Below are 17,378 nucleotides of genomic sequence, written 5' to 3' on the forward strand. Positions count from 1 at the left end.
AAACTGAAAGTGGATGGAGAGAGATGGGTGGTTATTGGTGCATATGCACCTGGGCATGAGAAGAAAGATCATGAGAGGCAAGTGTTTTGGGAGCAGCTGATTGAGTGTGTTAGTAGTTTTGATGCACAAGACCGAATTATAGTGATGGGTGATTTGAATGCAAAGGTGAGTAATGTGGCAGTTGAGGGAATAATTGGTGTACATGGAGTGTTCAGTGTTGTAAATGGAAATGGTGGAGAGCTTGTAGATTTGTGTGCTGAAAAAGGACTGGTGATTGGGAATACCTGGTTTAAAAAGAGAGATATACATAAGTATACGTATGTAAGTAAGAGAGCTGGCCAGAGAGCATTCTTGGATTACGTGCTAATTGATAGGCACGCAAAAGAGAGACTTTTGGATGTCAGGGTGCTGAGAGGTGCAACTGGAGGGATGTCTGATCATTATCATGTGGAGGCAAAGGTGAAGATTTGTAGAGGCTTTCAGAAAAGAAGAGAGAATGTTGCGGTGAAGAGTGGTGTGAGTGAGTGAGTTTGGGAAGGAGACTTGTGTGAGGAAGTACCTGTAGAGACTGTGTGCAGAATGGAAAAAAATGAGAGCAAAGGACGTAAGGTTAGTGGAGGAGGAATGGGATGTATTTAGGGAAGCAGTGATGGCTTGTGCAAAAGATGCTTGTGGCATGAGAAGCATGGAAGGTGGGCAGTTTAGAAAGGGCAGTGAGTGGTGGGATGAAGAAGTAAGATTATTAGTGAAAGAGAAGAGAGAGGCATTTGGACAAGTTTTGCAGAGAAATAGTGCAAATAGATAGGAGATGTATAAAAGAAAGAGGCAGGTCAAGAGAAAGGTACAAGAGGTGAAAAAGAGGGCAAATGAGAGTTGGGGTGAGAAAGTATCATTAAATTTTAGGGAGGATAAAAAGATGTTTTCGAAGGAGGTGAATAAAGTGCGTAAGACAAGAGAATAAATGGGAACTGAAGAAGGCTAATGGGGAGGTAATAACAAGTAGTGGTGATGTGAGTAGATGGAATGAGTATTGTGAAGGTTTGTTGAATGTGTTAGATGATAGAGTGGCAGATATAGGGTGTTTTGGTCGAGGTGGTGTGCGAAGTGAGAGGGTCAGGGAGAATGATTTGGTAAACAGAGAAGAGGTAGTAAAAGCTTTGTGGAAGATGAAAGCCGGCAAGGCAACGGGTTTGGATGGTATTGCAGTGGAATTTATTAAAAAAGAGGGTGACTGTGTTGTTGACTGGTTGGTAAGGATATTTAATGTATGTATGACTCATGGTGAGGTGCCTGAGGATTGGCGGAATGCATTCATAGTGCCATTGTACAAAGGCAAAGGGGATAAAGGTGAGTCAGTTGTTGTTCGCTGATGATACAGTGCTAGTGGCTGATTCGGGTGAGAAACTGCAGAAGCTGGTGATGGAGTTTGGTAAAGTGTGTGAAAGAGGAAAGCTGAGAGTAAATGTGAATAAGAGCAAGGTTATTAGGTACAGTAGGGTTGAGGGACAAGTCAGTTGGGAGGTAAGTTTGAATGGAGAAAAACTGGAGGAAGTGAAGGGTTTTAGATAGCTGGGAGTGGATTCGGCAGTGGATGGAACCATGGAAGCGGAAGTGAGCCACAGGGTGGGGGAGGGGGCGAAAGTTCTGGGAGCATTGTAAAATGTGTGGATGGCGAGAACATTATCTCGGAAAGCAAAAATGGGTATGTTTGAAGGAATAGTGATTCCAATAATGTTATATGGATGTGAGGCATGGGCTATAAATAGAGTTGTGCAGAGGAGGGTGGATGTGTTGGAAATGAGATGTTTGAGGACAGTATGTGGTGTGAGGTGGTTTAATCGAGTAAGTAATGAAAGGGTAAGAGAGATGTGTGGTGATAAAAAGAGTGTGGTTCAGAGCGCAGAAGAGGGTGTTTTGAAATGGTTTGGTAACATGGAGAGAATGAGTGAGGAAAGATTAACAAAGAGGATATATGTGTCAGAGGTAGAGGGAACAAGGAGAAGTGGGAGACCAAATTGTAGGTGGAAAGATGGAGTGAAAAAGATTTTGAGTGATTGGGGCCTAAACATGCATGAGGGTGAAAGGCGTGCAAGGAATAGAGTGAATTGGAACAATGGGGTATACTGGGGTCGACGTGCTGTCAATGGATTGAACCAGGGCATGTGAAGTGTCTGGGGTAAACCATGGAAAGTTTTGTGGGGCCTGGATGTGGAAAGGGAGCTGTGGTTTCTGTGCATTATACATGACACCTAGAGACTGAGTGTGAACGAATGTAGCCTTTGTTATCTTTGCCTAGCGCTACCTGACGCTCATGTTGGGGGGAGGGGGTTGTCATTTTATGTGTGGCAGGGTGGCGAGGGGAATGAATAAAGGCAGCAAGTATGAATTATGTACATGTGTATATATGTATATGTCTGTGTGTGTATATATGTATACATTGAAATGTATAGGTATGTATATGTGTGTGTGTGGATGTGTGTGTATATACATGTATATGTGGGTTGGTTGGGCCATTCTTTTGTCTGTTTCCTTGCACTACCTTGCTAACGCGGGAGACAGCGACAAAGTATAATGAATAAATAAATAATGAATATGGGCATTTATGTATATGAGTATATAAGTGATCAAGTATATTCCTATGAGTCCACAGGGAACTTATCGTGTTTCATTTTCCATATGGACTCGTAGGAATATATGATTCAGTAAACAGAGAAGAGGTAGTGAAAGCTTTACGGAAGATGAAAGCTGGCAAGGCAGTGGGTTTGGATGGTATTGCTATGGAATTTATTAAAAAAGGGTGTGACTGTGTTGTTGCCTGGTTGGTGAGGATATTCAGTTTATGTATGGTTCATGGTGAAGTGCCTGAGGATTGGCGGAATGCTTGTATAGTGCCATTGTACAAAGGCAAAGGGGATAAAGGTGAGTGTTCAGATTACTGAAGTATAAGTTTGTTGAGTATTCCTGGGAAATTATATGGGAGGGTATTGATTAGGAGGGTCAAGGCATGTACAGAGCGTCAGATTGGGGAAGAGCAGTGTGGTTTCAGAAGTGGTAGAGGATGCGTGGATCAGGCGTTTGCTTTGAAGAATGTATGTGAGAAATTCTTAGAAAAGCAGATGGATTTGTATGTAGCATTTATGGATCTGGAGAGGGCATATGAAAGAGTTGATAGAGATGCACTGTGGAAGGTATTAAGAGTATGAAAAGCAGATGGATTTGTATGTAGCAATTATGGATCTGGAAAGGGCATATGAAAGAGTTGATAGAGATGCACTGTGGAAGGTATTAAGAGTATATGGTGTGGGAGGTAAGTTGCTAGAAGCAGTGAAAAGCTTTTATTTAGGATTTAAGGCATGTGTACGTGTAGGAAGAGAGGAAAGTGATTGGTTCCCAGTGAATGTCAGTTTGCGACAGGGGTGAGGCAAGTATGCAGTCTGTTGGGGATGAGAGGGCTTGGGAAGTGAGTCAGTCTCTGTTCGCTGATGATACAGCACTGGTGGCTGATTTGGGTGAGAAACTGCAGAAGTTGGTGACTGAGTTTGGTAAAGTGTGTGAAAGAAGAAATCTGAGAGTAAACGTGAATAAGAGCAAGGTTATTAGGTTCAGTAGGGTTGAGGGACAAGTCATTTGGGAGGTAAGTTTGAATGGAGAAAAGCTGGAGGAAGTGAAGTGTTTTAGGTATCTGTGAGTGGATTTGGCAGTGGATGGAACCATGGATGCAGAAGTGAGTCACAAGGTTGGGGAGGGGGCGAACGTTCTGGGAGCGTTGAAGAATGTGTGGAAGGTGAGAACTTTACCTGGGAAAGCAAAAATGGGTATGTTTGAAGGAATAGTGGTTCCAACAATGTTATATGGTTGTGAGGTATGGGCGATAGATAGGGTTGTGAGGAGGAGGGTGGTTGTGCTGGATATGAGATGTTTGAGGACAATATGTGGTGTGAGTTGATTTGATCAAGTAAGTAATGAAAAGGTAAGAGAGATGTGTGGTAATGAAAGAGTGTGGTTGAGAGAGCAGAAGAGCGTGTATTGGTGTGGTTTGATCACATGGAGAGAATGAGCGAGGAAAGATTGACAAAGAGGATATATGTGTCAGAGGTGAAGGGAATGAGGAGAAGTGGGAGACCAAATTGGAGGTGGAAGGATAGAGTAAAAAAAGATTTTGAGCGATCGGGGCTTGAACATACAGGAGGGTGAAAGGTGTGCAAGGAATAGAGTGAATTGGAACGACGTGGTATACCGGGGTCAATGTGCTCTCATTGGATTGAACCAAGGCATGTGAAGCATCTGGGGTAAACCATGGAAAGTTTTGTGGGGCCTGGATGTGGAAAGGGAGCTGTGGTTTCAGTGCATTACACATGACAGCTAGAGTCTGAATGTGGACAAATATGGCCTTTGTTGTCCTTTCATAGTGCTACCTCGCATGCATGCGGTGGGAGGGGGGTGTCATTTCATGTGTGGCAAGATGGCAGCAGGAATGGATGAAGTCAGCATATATGAATATATGCATGTGTATATATGTATATGTCTGTGTATGTATATGTATGTATATGTTGAAACGTATAGGTATGTATATGTGCATGTGTGGGCGTTTATGTATATACATGTGTATGTGGGTGGGTTGGGCCATTCTTTCATCTGTTTCCTTGCGCTACCTCGCTAACGTGGAAGACAGCGACAAAGTGTAATGAAAACAAAAATGTATATGAGTGGATGGGCCATTCTTCGTCTGTTTCCTGGCACTACCTCGCTGACGCGGGTAACAGTGATTAAGTATGACAATGTTAATGAAAAATATACATATTTCTTTCTTTCTTGTATGGTTGCGAGGTGTGGGCTATGGATAGAGTTGTGCGCAGGAAGGTGGATGTGCTGGAAATGAGATGTTTGAGGACAATATGTGGTGTGAGGGGGTTTGATCGAGTAAGTAATGTAAGGGTAAGAGAGATGTTTGGAAATAAAAAGAGCATGGTTGAGAGAGCAGAAGAGGGTGTTTTGAAATGGTTTGGGCACATGGAGAGAATGAGTGAGGAAAGATTGACCAAGAGGATATATGTGTCGGAGGTGGAGGGAACAAGGAGAAGTGGGAGACCAAATTGGAGGTGGAAAGATGGAGTGAAAAAGATTTTGAGTGATCGGGGCCTGAACATGCAGGAGGGTGAAAGGCGGGCAAGGAATAGAGTGAATTGGATCGATGTGGTATACCGGGGTCAACGTGCTGTCAGTGGATTGAATCAGGGCATGTGAAACTTCTGGGGTAAACCATGGAAAGCTTCGTGGGGCCTGGATGTGGAAAGGAAGCTGTGGTTTCGGGCATTATTACATGACTGCTAGAGACTGAGTGTGAACAAATGGGGCCTTTGTTGTCTTTTCCTAGCGCTACCTCGCACACATGAGGGGGGAGGGGGATGTTATTCCATGTGTGGCGAGGTGGCGATGGGAATAAATGAAAGGTAGACAGTATGAATTATGTACATGTGTATATATGTATATGTCTGTGTGTGTATATATATGTGTACATTGAGATGTATAGGTATGTATATTTGTGTGTGTGGACGTGTATGTATATACATATGTATGGGGGTGGGTTGGGCCATTTCTTTCGTCTGTTTCCTTGCGCTACCTCGCAAACGCGGGAGACAGCGACAAAGTAAAATATAATGAATTTCTTTCTTTCAAACTTGATTGTCTTTTCCCACATTAGTGCCAGGAACAGAAGAAAGGTCACACTTGCTCAAATCCATTCACTAGCTGTCATGTGAAATCCACGGAAACCATAGTGCACTCTCTATATCCTTGCCCCATAGACATTTCTGTGGTCTATCATCACCATTCCTTCACATGCTCTGGTTCAGCCCACTGACAGCACTTCAACCCCTGTATACCACACCATTCCAATTCACTCTGTCTTGTACATGGCTTACTCCCTCCTGCCAGTTCAGGCCCCAATACTTCAGTCTTTTTCAATCCATCCTTCCATCTCCAATTTGGTCTCTATTCTTCTGACAAATATATCCTCTTTGTCAGCCTTTCCTTACTCATTTTTTCCATGTCCAAACCATTTTAGCACACCCTCTTTTTATTACCACACATCTCTTTCACCCTTGCATTACTTACTCAGTGAAACCACCTCACACCCCATATTGTCCAAGTATTTCATTTCCAAACATTCACCCTCCTCTGCACAACCTTAACTATAGGCCAAGCCTTGCATTCTTATAATATTTTGGGACTATATTTACAAGATAATTCCATTCTTGAATCTAGCTCGAATTTGCAGACAGTGCTTTCTCATCAGCAAACAACGATTGACTCACTTCCTTGGCCACTTCACCAAGATCCTTGCATTTACCTTCCTCACAACCTCATCCATAAACAAATTAAACAGCCATGGTGAAATCACACACCCCTTCAGCAGACCAACCTTCAACTGGAACCATTCACTCACCTCTCTTTCTACTAATACAAATACTTTAAAATTTTTAATAGAAACTCCTCTGATTCTTTTAGCTTTCCTCTGAAAACATATATTCATAGTACCTCCCATGGGGCATTCCTGTCAATTCTGTCATATGGTTTCTCCAGATGTGTAAATGCCACATACAAAACAGTCTGTTTCTCAAAGTATTTCTCATGCACATTCTTCAAAGCAAATTTCTGGCCCACACATCTACAATGCCAGAACCCACATTGTTCCTTGCCAGCCTAATTCTCTGTGCATGCCTATATTCTTTCAGTCAGCCTCTTTCATACAACTTAACAGGTAAATTTAACAATCTTATTCCTCTGTAGCTCAAACACTCACCTTTGCCTTTCCACAGTGGCACTATACATGCATTCCACCAAGCCTCAGGCACCCCACCATGATCCATACGTACAGTGTAAATCCTAACCAACCAATAAACACCACAGTTAACCCCTTTTTTAATTGACTCAACTGCAGTACCATCCATTCCAATCACCTTGCCATTTTTCATTTTATGCAAGGGTTTCACTGCCTCATGTCTCTTCACCGAACCACTTTCCATTACTCCCTCCCTTCACATACCTCTTTGTTCCCAACACCATGTAAAAGACGTGAAGAAGTCTTTTTTGCAACAGAGTTATGGATATAACAAGCTGAGAGGGAACACCAAATACAAATAGTATGAATAATTTCATAAGATTGTATGATAAAAAAAGAGCCCAGGATGGGATCCTCATGACCATAGATATCCCTTTCCATTTTGCACTAGTAGGAAATAGTTTTTAATGCATTATCAGCACTCAAATTTAGAAACTTTTCAACGTCCCTTAATTACCATCAGCCTTTGAAAATTCACCAGTTGGCTGCTGTGTTAGAGTCACTCACAATAGTTTCATCTGTAAGACACTCATACTCCACAGTGGAGTTCCCCAGTTAGAAATTCTTTCTCGCACTCTCTTCATTCTTTTCATATACACAACCTTTCCCATTACCTTAGGCAGTATTCAGCATGAAGGGCCTTTCACATGCAGATGACCTCACAGTCACATTACAACATTCTAACACCACAGTAGCAACGTCAGACATGGAGCACTACGTTGCACAGTTGGAATGGTGCCGTATATAAAACCGAATGTCTTTATTTCCACAGAAGTCTTCAATCACTCTTTAATCCTAGACAGTCATCATAAATGATCATACACTCTCACTGAACTAAACTGTCATTCTAGGCATCTCATATTACACACAAACAGCATTCTCTTCCCAAACAATAACATAATCATAAAAACAACACACAAACTAAATACCTTGAGAACCCTAACTAGCTCCACTGGGATTTGGACAAGAAAAAGAATCCCTTAACATCTTATAAAGACAGTTCATCTTCAGTTTAAACTATGCTTTACCTGCCTAGTCTTCCACTTCTCTAGAGCAAATATAACAGAGTTGCAAAGCATTCAAAAGGGTGCACCCAGAACAATCAGTTGGTGCCTAGCACCTACACACATTCAACAGCTTTAAGATGAAATAAAGATCCTCCCATTACAGACCCATTTCAACATTACTCAGCACATAATTCTGTGCAACAGCACTAGAACCAAACCACTACATCATAACTAGCCACCAACCCTCAAGTTGAAATACAAAGCATATCCTTGCCTCACATTTTGATAACCTCTACTCATATATCCCTTACCCTAACAAATATAACACTGACAACACACACACACCCATACTCTGCAATAACCTGACAAGCTTTCAATGGTTGATCTCCTAACTCTTATTTTGAATTCCAGTCCACCTTACACACACCCATCAAAAACCACACTTTTCAGAGAAACTCGGGTTACACTCTCTCACTTCAAATACTATCTTAATATATCCCAAGACCCTTTAGACCTATGATGCATATCCTGTAAAGAGAAATCAAGCACTAATCACTTCATTGGCATGCACTCTCAGCTCACAGACAAGCACACAACATCACAACACTATGACATATGGTCCCAACCAATGGACACTACCAGCTTGCTGGGGGCTGCAGGAGCCTCATAAGGACAGAAGTGACTCCTGGAGCAGGAAGTAAGCCAGTAAGTTGCTGTATGTGGAGGCATGGTCACTAGAATGTTCAGTTAATGAGAAATTTCAAAATTTTTTTAAGGCATTTTGGCTTCAGGTTTTACATTGTCTGAATAAGCTTATGATTCATGAGAACAGTTTAAAAAGTCCCACCAGTCTGGGACTTCTTTTTATGAAAAGCGCATTTATGTAAGGCATGTACAGAGCATCAGATTGGGGAAGAGCAGTGTGGTTTCAGAAGTAGTAGAGGATGTGTGGATCAGGTGTTTGCTTTGAAGAATGTATGTGAGAAATACTTAGAAAAGCAAATGGATTTGTATGTAGCATTAATGGATCTGGAGAAGGCGTATGATAGAGTTGATAGAGATGCTCTATGGAAGGTATTAAGAATATATGGTGTGGGAGGCAAGTTGTTAGAAGCAGTGAAAAGTTTTTATCGAGGATGTAAGGCATGTGTACATGTAGGAAGAGAGGAAAGTGATTTGGTTCTCAGTGAATGTAGGTTTGCGGCAGGGGTGTGTGATGTCTCCATGGCTGTTTAATTTTGTTTATGGATGGGGTTGTTAGGGAGGTGAATGCAAGAGTTTTGGAAAGAGGGGCAAGTATGAAGTCTGTTGTGGATGAGAGAGCTTGGGAAGTGAGTCAGTTGTTGTTCGCTGATGATACAGCGCTGGTGGCTGATTCATGTGAGAAACTGCATAAGCTGGTGACTGAGTTTAGTAAAGTGTGTGAAAGAAGAAAGTTAAGAGTAAATGTGAATAAGAGCAAGGTTATTAGGTACAGTAGGGTTGAGGGTCAAGTCAATTGGGAGGTAAGTTGGAATGGAGAAAACTGGAGGAAGTAAAGTGTTTTAGATATCTGGGAGTGGATCTGGCAGCGGATGGAACCATGGAAGCGGAAGTGAATCATAGGGTGGGGGAGGGGGTGAAAATCCTGGGAGCCTTGAAGAATGTGTGGAAGTCGAGAACATTATATCGGAAAGCAAAAATGGGTATGTTTGAAGGAATAGTGGTTCCAACAATGTTGTATGGTTGCGAGGCGTGGGCTATGGATAGAGTTGTGCACAGGAGGGTGGATGTGCTGGAAATGAGATGTTTGAGGACAATATGTGGTGTGAGGTGGTTTGATCGAGTAAGTAATGTAAGGGTAAGAGAGATGTGTGGAAATAAAAAGAGCGTGGTTGAGAGAGCAGAAGAGGGTGTTTTGAAATGGTTTGGGCACATGGAGAGAATGAGTGAGGAAAGATTGACCAAGAGGATATATGTGTCGGAGGTGGAGGGAACGAGGAGAAGTGGGAGACCAAATTGGAGGTGGAAAGATGGAGTGAAAAAGATTTTGAGTGATCGGGGCCTGAACATGCAGGAGGGTGAAAGGCGGGCAAGGAATAGAGTGAATTGGATCGATGTGGTATACCGGGGTTGACGTGCTGTCAGTGGATTGAATCAGGGCATGTGAAGCGTCAGGGGTAAACCATGGAAAGTTGTGTGGGGCCTGGATGTGGAAAGGGAGCTGTGGTTTCGGGCATTATTGCATGACAGCTAGAGACTGAGTGTGAACGAATGGAGCCTTTGTTGTCTTTTCCTAGTGCTACCTCACACACATGAGGGGGGAGGGGGATGGTATTCCTTGTGTGGCGAGGTGGCGATGGGAATGAATAAAGGCCTAGACAGTGTGAATTGTGTGCATGGGTATATATGTATGTGTCTGTGTGTGTATATATATGTGTACATTGAGATGTATAGGTATGTATATTTGCGCGTGTGGACGTGTATGTATATACATTGTGTATGGGCGTGGGTTGGGCCATTTCTTTCGTCTGTTTCCTTGCGCTACCTTGCAAACGCGGGAGACAGCGACAAAGCAAAATAAATAAATAAATAAATAAACATTTATGTAAATTGTGTTTTACATGATGTGATTAATATTTAATGTACACATATTACCAGAATGGTCCTTTTTATAACTGTATTCATTTTCAAAAGAATGAGGTTGTACCATTTCAGTCTTTCTACTTAGACATTTGTAATAGGTAGTCTTGTAATTTTTTCAGAAAGATACATTCCATCGGTTATACTCTCTTTACTGCCAAAATAAGCCCCAGAGTGAAGAGTTGAGACGGCAGGTGGGTGACAATAACCCATTTTTCAAGGAATGCCAGCGCCGCCTCCACCACAAGCTACCTCTTGGTGCCTACCTCTTGAAACCTGTGCAACGCATCACTAAGTACCAGCTTCTCCTTAAGGTGAGATATTAATTTTGGCTTGTTTCCATTTGATCTCATTAAGAATATTTTTTTCATTTTTTTATTATACTTTGTCGCTGTCTCCCGCGTTTGCGAGGTAGCGCAAGGAAACAGACGAAAGAAATGGCCCAACCCCCCCCATACACATGTATATACATACGTCCACACACGCAAATATACATACCTACACAGCTTTCCATGGTTTACCCCAGACGCTTCACATGCCTTGCTTCAATCCACTGACAGCACGTCAACCCCGGTATACCACATCGCTCCAATTCACTCTATTCCTTGCCCTCCTTTCACCCTCCTGCATGTTCAGGCCCCGATCACACAAAATCTTTTTCACTCCATCTTTCCACCTCCAATTTGGTCTCCCTCTTCTCCTTGTTCCCTCCACCTCCGACACATATATCCTCTTGGTCAATCTTTCCTCACTCATCCTCTCCATGTGCCCAAACCACTTCAAAACACCCTCTTCTGCTCTCTCAACCATGCTCTTTTTATTTCCACACATCTCTCTTACCCTTACGTTACTCACTCGATCAAACCACCTCACACCACACATTGTCCTCAAACATCTCATTTCCAGCACATCCATCCTCCTGCGCACAACTCTATCCATAGCCCACGCCTCATTAAGAATATTTTTCATTATTTTCTTGTGTATATGCTGCTTTTCACATTTCTAAGAAATAAAAATGGATGAATTCAAAACTAATTTATTGTTTTCTGACAACTGGATGGTGGTGGTCATGATGTGTATAAGACTGCAGTTTGGGCTATAAATTTATTAATGTGATGTACATGTTTATAAGCCTGACTGGATGAATTTAGTAGAGCTGAGTATCGTACTGACTGCATTTTCTTTTTTAAGTGTAAGTGTAATTGTGCGTGTGAAGGAGGCACGTAAGGAAAGGGATAAGTGGAGACTCTTTTGCCGTGACCACCCCTTAACAGGAATTCCCGGAGGGATTGGGCATCAGAGATATAGAGAGATAAATTGTGATTGTCTAGGAGACTGTTTGATTTAAAATATGGTATTTACGTCAAATAAGGCAAGTAGAAATTTTCATGTTCATTACAATAGATTCTTATACTGCATTGAGTGCTTGCTGTAGACATAGTCTCTTGACAGATTAAAGCCAGGTTTAAGTTATGTCTTTATTAGTTCATTTTACATGAGGAACAGCTAAGGGCATATGCATTGCTATCTAAATTTGCCAGTAGTAACTTAAGTGAGGGGAAATCAGCCTTATTACCCAAGTGTGATTCATTACACCTATTATTTGATAACACATGACAGCTGGAGATGGGATGTGAGCAGATGTGGCCTGTCTTTGTATGTTTCTGTCTACTTCACTAATGCCGGAAACAATGTTCAAGTATGAAATAAAAAAGTAAAAGAATTGGCCTTTTTTGGCATGTGAAAGTTTACATTATAGAAATTGATCATTGTTCACATCATGAAAACAGAGGAATTGTCTGGTGAAAATGATAAACAATGGTTTTAGATGTGTGGCACACTACAAATTAAGAATTCACAACACTATCCGTCTGTCTGTATCTCTGATGCCTTTTCCAATTGGAACTTCCTCAAGGGAGCGGCCACAGCATTAGTCTCCATAACTAGTGAACTCCTGTGCCTCTTCTTAGCCTTTAGTGTGTCACCCTTAACAGATCACTGGTGCAGTATTTGCAGAGGCTCCCTCCCAGTGTTCCTACTGACTACTCTCTGATGCTCCAACCTTCTACTTCTGTCTAATGTTTCTACCTAATGATCCTGTCTAAATGTTCCTACTTACTACTTCTCCTACTATTTTGCCAAAAGGCAGAGCTAGCATGTAGTGCTCACCACAGGAAAAGTTGGTTACAAAGAATGTGGTGTGTGAGTTAAGTTTTGTCCAGTAATACACGTGACAAGGAGAGATTGTTTGCTTGTGGAAAACATGCCTGTAGTCCATGTGTGAGATGCAAAAAAGAAAAAAAGACAGCTACCTGGGTCAGAGGAGTGTTGCAGCTGTCACTAATCCTCACAATACCCAGGGGGGTAGTACTGGTAATATACCTCCTTGGTCATTTGCTGTTAATGTTTTATTACCTACTGAATACACAGTACAACACTGACAAAACACATACACACCAAAATGACCTGACGAGCATTAAACAGCTACCTTCAAAACCCACCACACCAGCCATACACTCATCTGTAAACACACTTCTCAGACATATACAAATATCACTTTCTAGTCCACTTTCACCAATCCCATCAACATTTCAGTCATGGAAATTTATCTGTATATTTATACCAGAGCTGTGAATTGGGTGCATTAGACAACATGACAGCTACAGAATGGATGTGAGCAGATGTGGCCTTTCTTCATCTGTTCCTGGTGCTACCTCACTAACACAGAAAACAGTGATCAAGTATGAAAAAAAAAAATCTGTACCAGAAGATTATCTGTTTAAATCAGTAACATATATGAAACTGTTTTATGTGAAAGCAGGTACACACAGCAGGGATAACTTTTAATTCAAGAGAGAGCTCTTATATCATTTGTGTGATATAGGCTTAAAGATTTTAATATTCAACAGTACTATTGTTAAATGCTAGGTGACACTTCTTCATTGACAAACAATGAAAAAAATGCTAGTTTAGTGATAAATCATCAGAAATGTTAAGCCTGACACTGATACACAACATTTGCATGGAGATACTATAATGATGTCTAGCTATTTAGCCTTCTTGCCATCATTTGATCAAGCAACCTTGACACTTGCAGACTAGCCAGATCAGCTGTTTAAGCTATGGCATAAGCTGCAATGCCTACTGTTTGAATTTAGCTTACAGAGAATGTATTCTATAAGTTGATGCTAAAATAGTGTATCTCACCAAATCCAATTCATGACCCTCTTGAGAGAAGACAAGAGTTAGGCCATGAATCTTAGAAGTTGCAGTAGCCAGTACTGGATTGTTCATAAAGATGCAAAGTTTTGGTATATATTTGTGTAGTATACAGATTCAGGGGAGAATCTTGCAGGGAAGAGGTGCCTGTTTCTCATGATACCTTATGGAACAGCTAGATGACCAGTCTTATCATATATGCACCTGTTGATAATCAAAAGAACAAGTAAAGATACAGAGGCTTGAGTATGAGTGCTGGGGCCGAGGCCACATCTTAATTCCTGAGTACAAGTACAGAAAATTTTACACAATTTTGAGTATAGAAAACTATACTCAAGTACTAGTAAAGAAAACTGTATTCAAATACAAGAAATTTGGTAGTTTTTAGGTGTAGTCAGTTACTTCGCAAAGTTTCTACACAATGCATCTGATGTGCTGCACCCTTTGCATAATTTAGCCAAGATACATTTCTTGGAATTGGAATGACAAGCAAAAGCAGGCTTTTAAAGGCATTAGCCTGTAATAGCCTTTTATGATCCCTCTAAGGAACACTTTAGAAAACATTGTCATTGACTTTGGATTGGAATCTGCTGTAAGCCAGTGGTAAGCCAATTGTTTTGCTAGTTAATCTCTGTCTCCAGCTTAGGAAAATTACCCTTGAAATGAAGAAGAAATACTGTTTTTTGTATGGACTGGAGAAATTTCATCATTACACTTTTGACGGATCACTAAGGGTTTTCATAGATCACAAAAATTTGGTATTCATTGTGACTAAACCTATGTCAGTAGCTTCTAGGCAACTACAAATTATGCTTCTTCATGCTGAAGATTACCACCATTACCACAATCATGGCAACAAAAAATTTCCCAAGTTCTGATACTCTGTTTGCACCCTTTGTAGATTAGCCAGATGAGGAAATGCACTCTGTGAACAGCTCGTCTTACTTCATCCTCTTAAAACACATTGTCTCTACGAAATCAAAAGTGAAACCAAGATAGACTCAACTCTTGGCAACCAAAAGACACCATGAAGGAGTGACCCACAGAGAAGGCCCACCTCTCAACCCTTGTAGCTCCATACTTTACCAACAGGAACTTGGTGTCTGTTTAACTTGGAGTAATTCTTCGTGCAGAATGAGTTGTTATACATCTTCCCTGTGCTATGAGATGAAAGAAAAGATATATATAGGACACTCAGGTGTAAATTTGTGTCTCTGTAGGGCTCTTCTGGCCATGTACATCAGCTGACATTCATGAATTCATTGGATCATGGGATTTGTGCATCACACCAGCCCAGATAATATTTGGAATCTCTTTATTGACATGAAGTGCCGAATCAATCATGGGAGAAGGTAGGAACTAATATCTCTGTCTTTAGGGAATGATATTATATGGTGACAGCGGAATACTAGAGCCAGTTCATAGAAGTGAACAACATACAGTAAACAACCACTGAAGCTGTCAGCACAAAACTTACACACTTCTTTGCTTGACATGAAATGCTCAGTTATCATTAGTGAAAGCAGTCCACAGTTCTCCTCACATCAAGTCCTTCATAAAGATGAAAGAATAAATACACATAGGACACTTGGGTGCATATACATGTCTCCATAGGGCTCCTGAACTTATCTTCTGGCTGGGTACATCAGCCAACTTTCATGAATTCATTGTAGTAGACTACTACAGCCAATTCATAGAAGTGGACTACATACAAGAAATAACCTTTGAAGCTGTCAGCACAAAACTACAAAACTTAAAGTCATTTGTGAAGGCTCTGAACTTCTCTAACAAAACTCTTAACTCTGGCCACCATCAAGCTAATGACACATCTGAAGCCTCTGTCAAGACTGTAAAATTAATGATGAAGAAATATCATGAAGCTGATGAAGAATTCTATCTTGGTCTCTTGAGTATCTGCAACACACCAAAAGAAGGCTCAAACACAAGCCTGGAACAGCAATTCATGGGAAGGTGCACAAAGACTATGATACACATTGCAAAGATATGTCTGAATCTAGAGAGGTATGCTGAGGATAGAAAGTGAAGGAAACTAAACATTCTACTGATGTGGAATGACACAAAGAGTTAACCATGGAGAATGATGCAATGATGCTAGTGAATATGCACTTGGCACAGTTCTTCTACAGGAAGGAAAACCTGTAGCTTTTGCAAGTAGGTCCTTGAGTGAGACAGAGAAAATCTGCTCAGATAGAAAAAGAAAAGTTGGCAATTGTCTATGGTCTTGAGAAATTTCACTGTTATACAAACGAGTTTTGTTAACATTACTACAGATTGCAAACCCCTGATGAACATCAGAGACAAACCTCTATCCTGTGCTCCCAAACAGATATAAGCAATGCTAATGAAAACTTAAGAGTATCACTATAAATTGAGCCACAAATCAGGCAAAGACATCCTTGTGGCTGATGCTTTATCTAGAGCCCCTGTAGGTGAGCCCCAGGAAATCAGTACCTCTTCATAATTCAACTGATGCTCCTTTCAGACCTAGCAGCGTGTGTGAAGTTAGAGAGGCCATTGAGAAGGATGAAATACTAAGCTTACTGAAGTTAGCTGTTTTGAAGGATAAGCCAGCTAACAAAAATGAAGTTCCTGTGAGTGTGTTGCCGTATTTCAGCTACAGAGATGAGATTACTATTCAAGATGGAGTACTGTCACAGGGTGAGAGGGTTATAATTCCTAGCACACTGAGAGGTAAAGTGAAGCTCAAACTACATGTGGGCGTTCTAGGAATAAACTCGTTTGAGACATGCTAGGGAGTTGATTTTCTGGCTCGGCATGTCCTCTGAGGTTAGGCAGTACATAGAATCATGTTATGTTTTTGCATCTTCAGTCAGCAGACAGGCCCCAAAACCACTGTACATGCATGACGTCCCTGACAGTCCATGGACAAAGATAGGGACAGACATATTCACAATTAAACATTGAGACTACCTAGTTACTGTGGACTATTTTAGTCAGTTCATTGAGGTAGACCACTTTCCTATGTCTGACTGAAACTGTTATTAATAAACTTAAAAGTAACTTCACTCGCCATGGTTTACCAGAAATCCTGATAAGTGATAATGGACTACAGTTCACACATGGACAATTTCATCAGTTCACTGAAGCTTGGAACATCTTCTGTTAAACATTAAGCCTGGGCAACAGCATGGCTTATATATATGTGTATATATGTATGTATATATATGTGTATATTATCCCTGGGGATAGGGGTGAAAGAATACTTCCCACGTATTCCTCGCGTGTCGTAGAAAGCGACTAGAGGGGACAGGAGCGGGGGGCCAGAAATCCTCCCCTCCTTGTATTAACTTTCTAAAATGGGAAACAGAAGAAGGAGTCACGCGGGGAGTGCTCATCCTCCTCGAAGGCTCAGAGTGGGGTGCCTAAATGTGTGTGGATGTAACCAAGATGTGAAAAAAGGAGAGATAGGTAGTATGTTTGAGGAAAGGAACCTGGATGTTTTGGCTCTGAGTGAAACGAAGCTCAAGGGCAAAGGGGAAGAGTGGTTTGGGAATGTCTGGGGAGTAAAGTCAGGGGTTAGTGAGAGGACAAGAGCAAGGGAAGGAGTAGCAATACTCCTGAAACAGGAGTTGTGGGAGTATGTGATAGAGTGTAAGAAAGTAAATTCTCGATTAATATGGGTAAAACTGAAAGTTGATGGAGAGAGG

The 17,378-nt window shown here is 41.4% G+C and overlaps 1 protein-coding gene across 6 annotated transcripts in view; it reads left to right on the top strand.

Annotated features, from left to right (window-relative positions):
• The window catches only part of LOC139746697 (guanine nucleotide exchange factor DBS-like), a 542,611-nt gene that overhangs the window by 460,756 nt on the left and 64,477 nt on the right, over positions 1-17,378 (top strand). For all 6 annotated transcript variants that reach the window (XM_071658145.1, XM_071658146.1, XM_071658147.1 and 3 more), the window contains one exon: positions 10,593-10,784. In XM_071658145.1, coding sequence (XP_071514246.1) covers positions 10,593-10,784 — 192 coding nt within the window. The remainder of the gene's footprint in view (positions 1-10,592; positions 10,785-17,378) is intronic.

The sequence above is a fragment of the Panulirus ornatus genome, chromosome 66, assembly GCF_036320965.1.
Source record: "Panulirus ornatus isolate Po-2019 chromosome 66, ASM3632096v1, whole genome shotgun sequence".
NCBI lineage: Eukaryota > Metazoa > Arthropoda > Malacostraca > Decapoda > Palinuridae > Panulirus > Panulirus ornatus.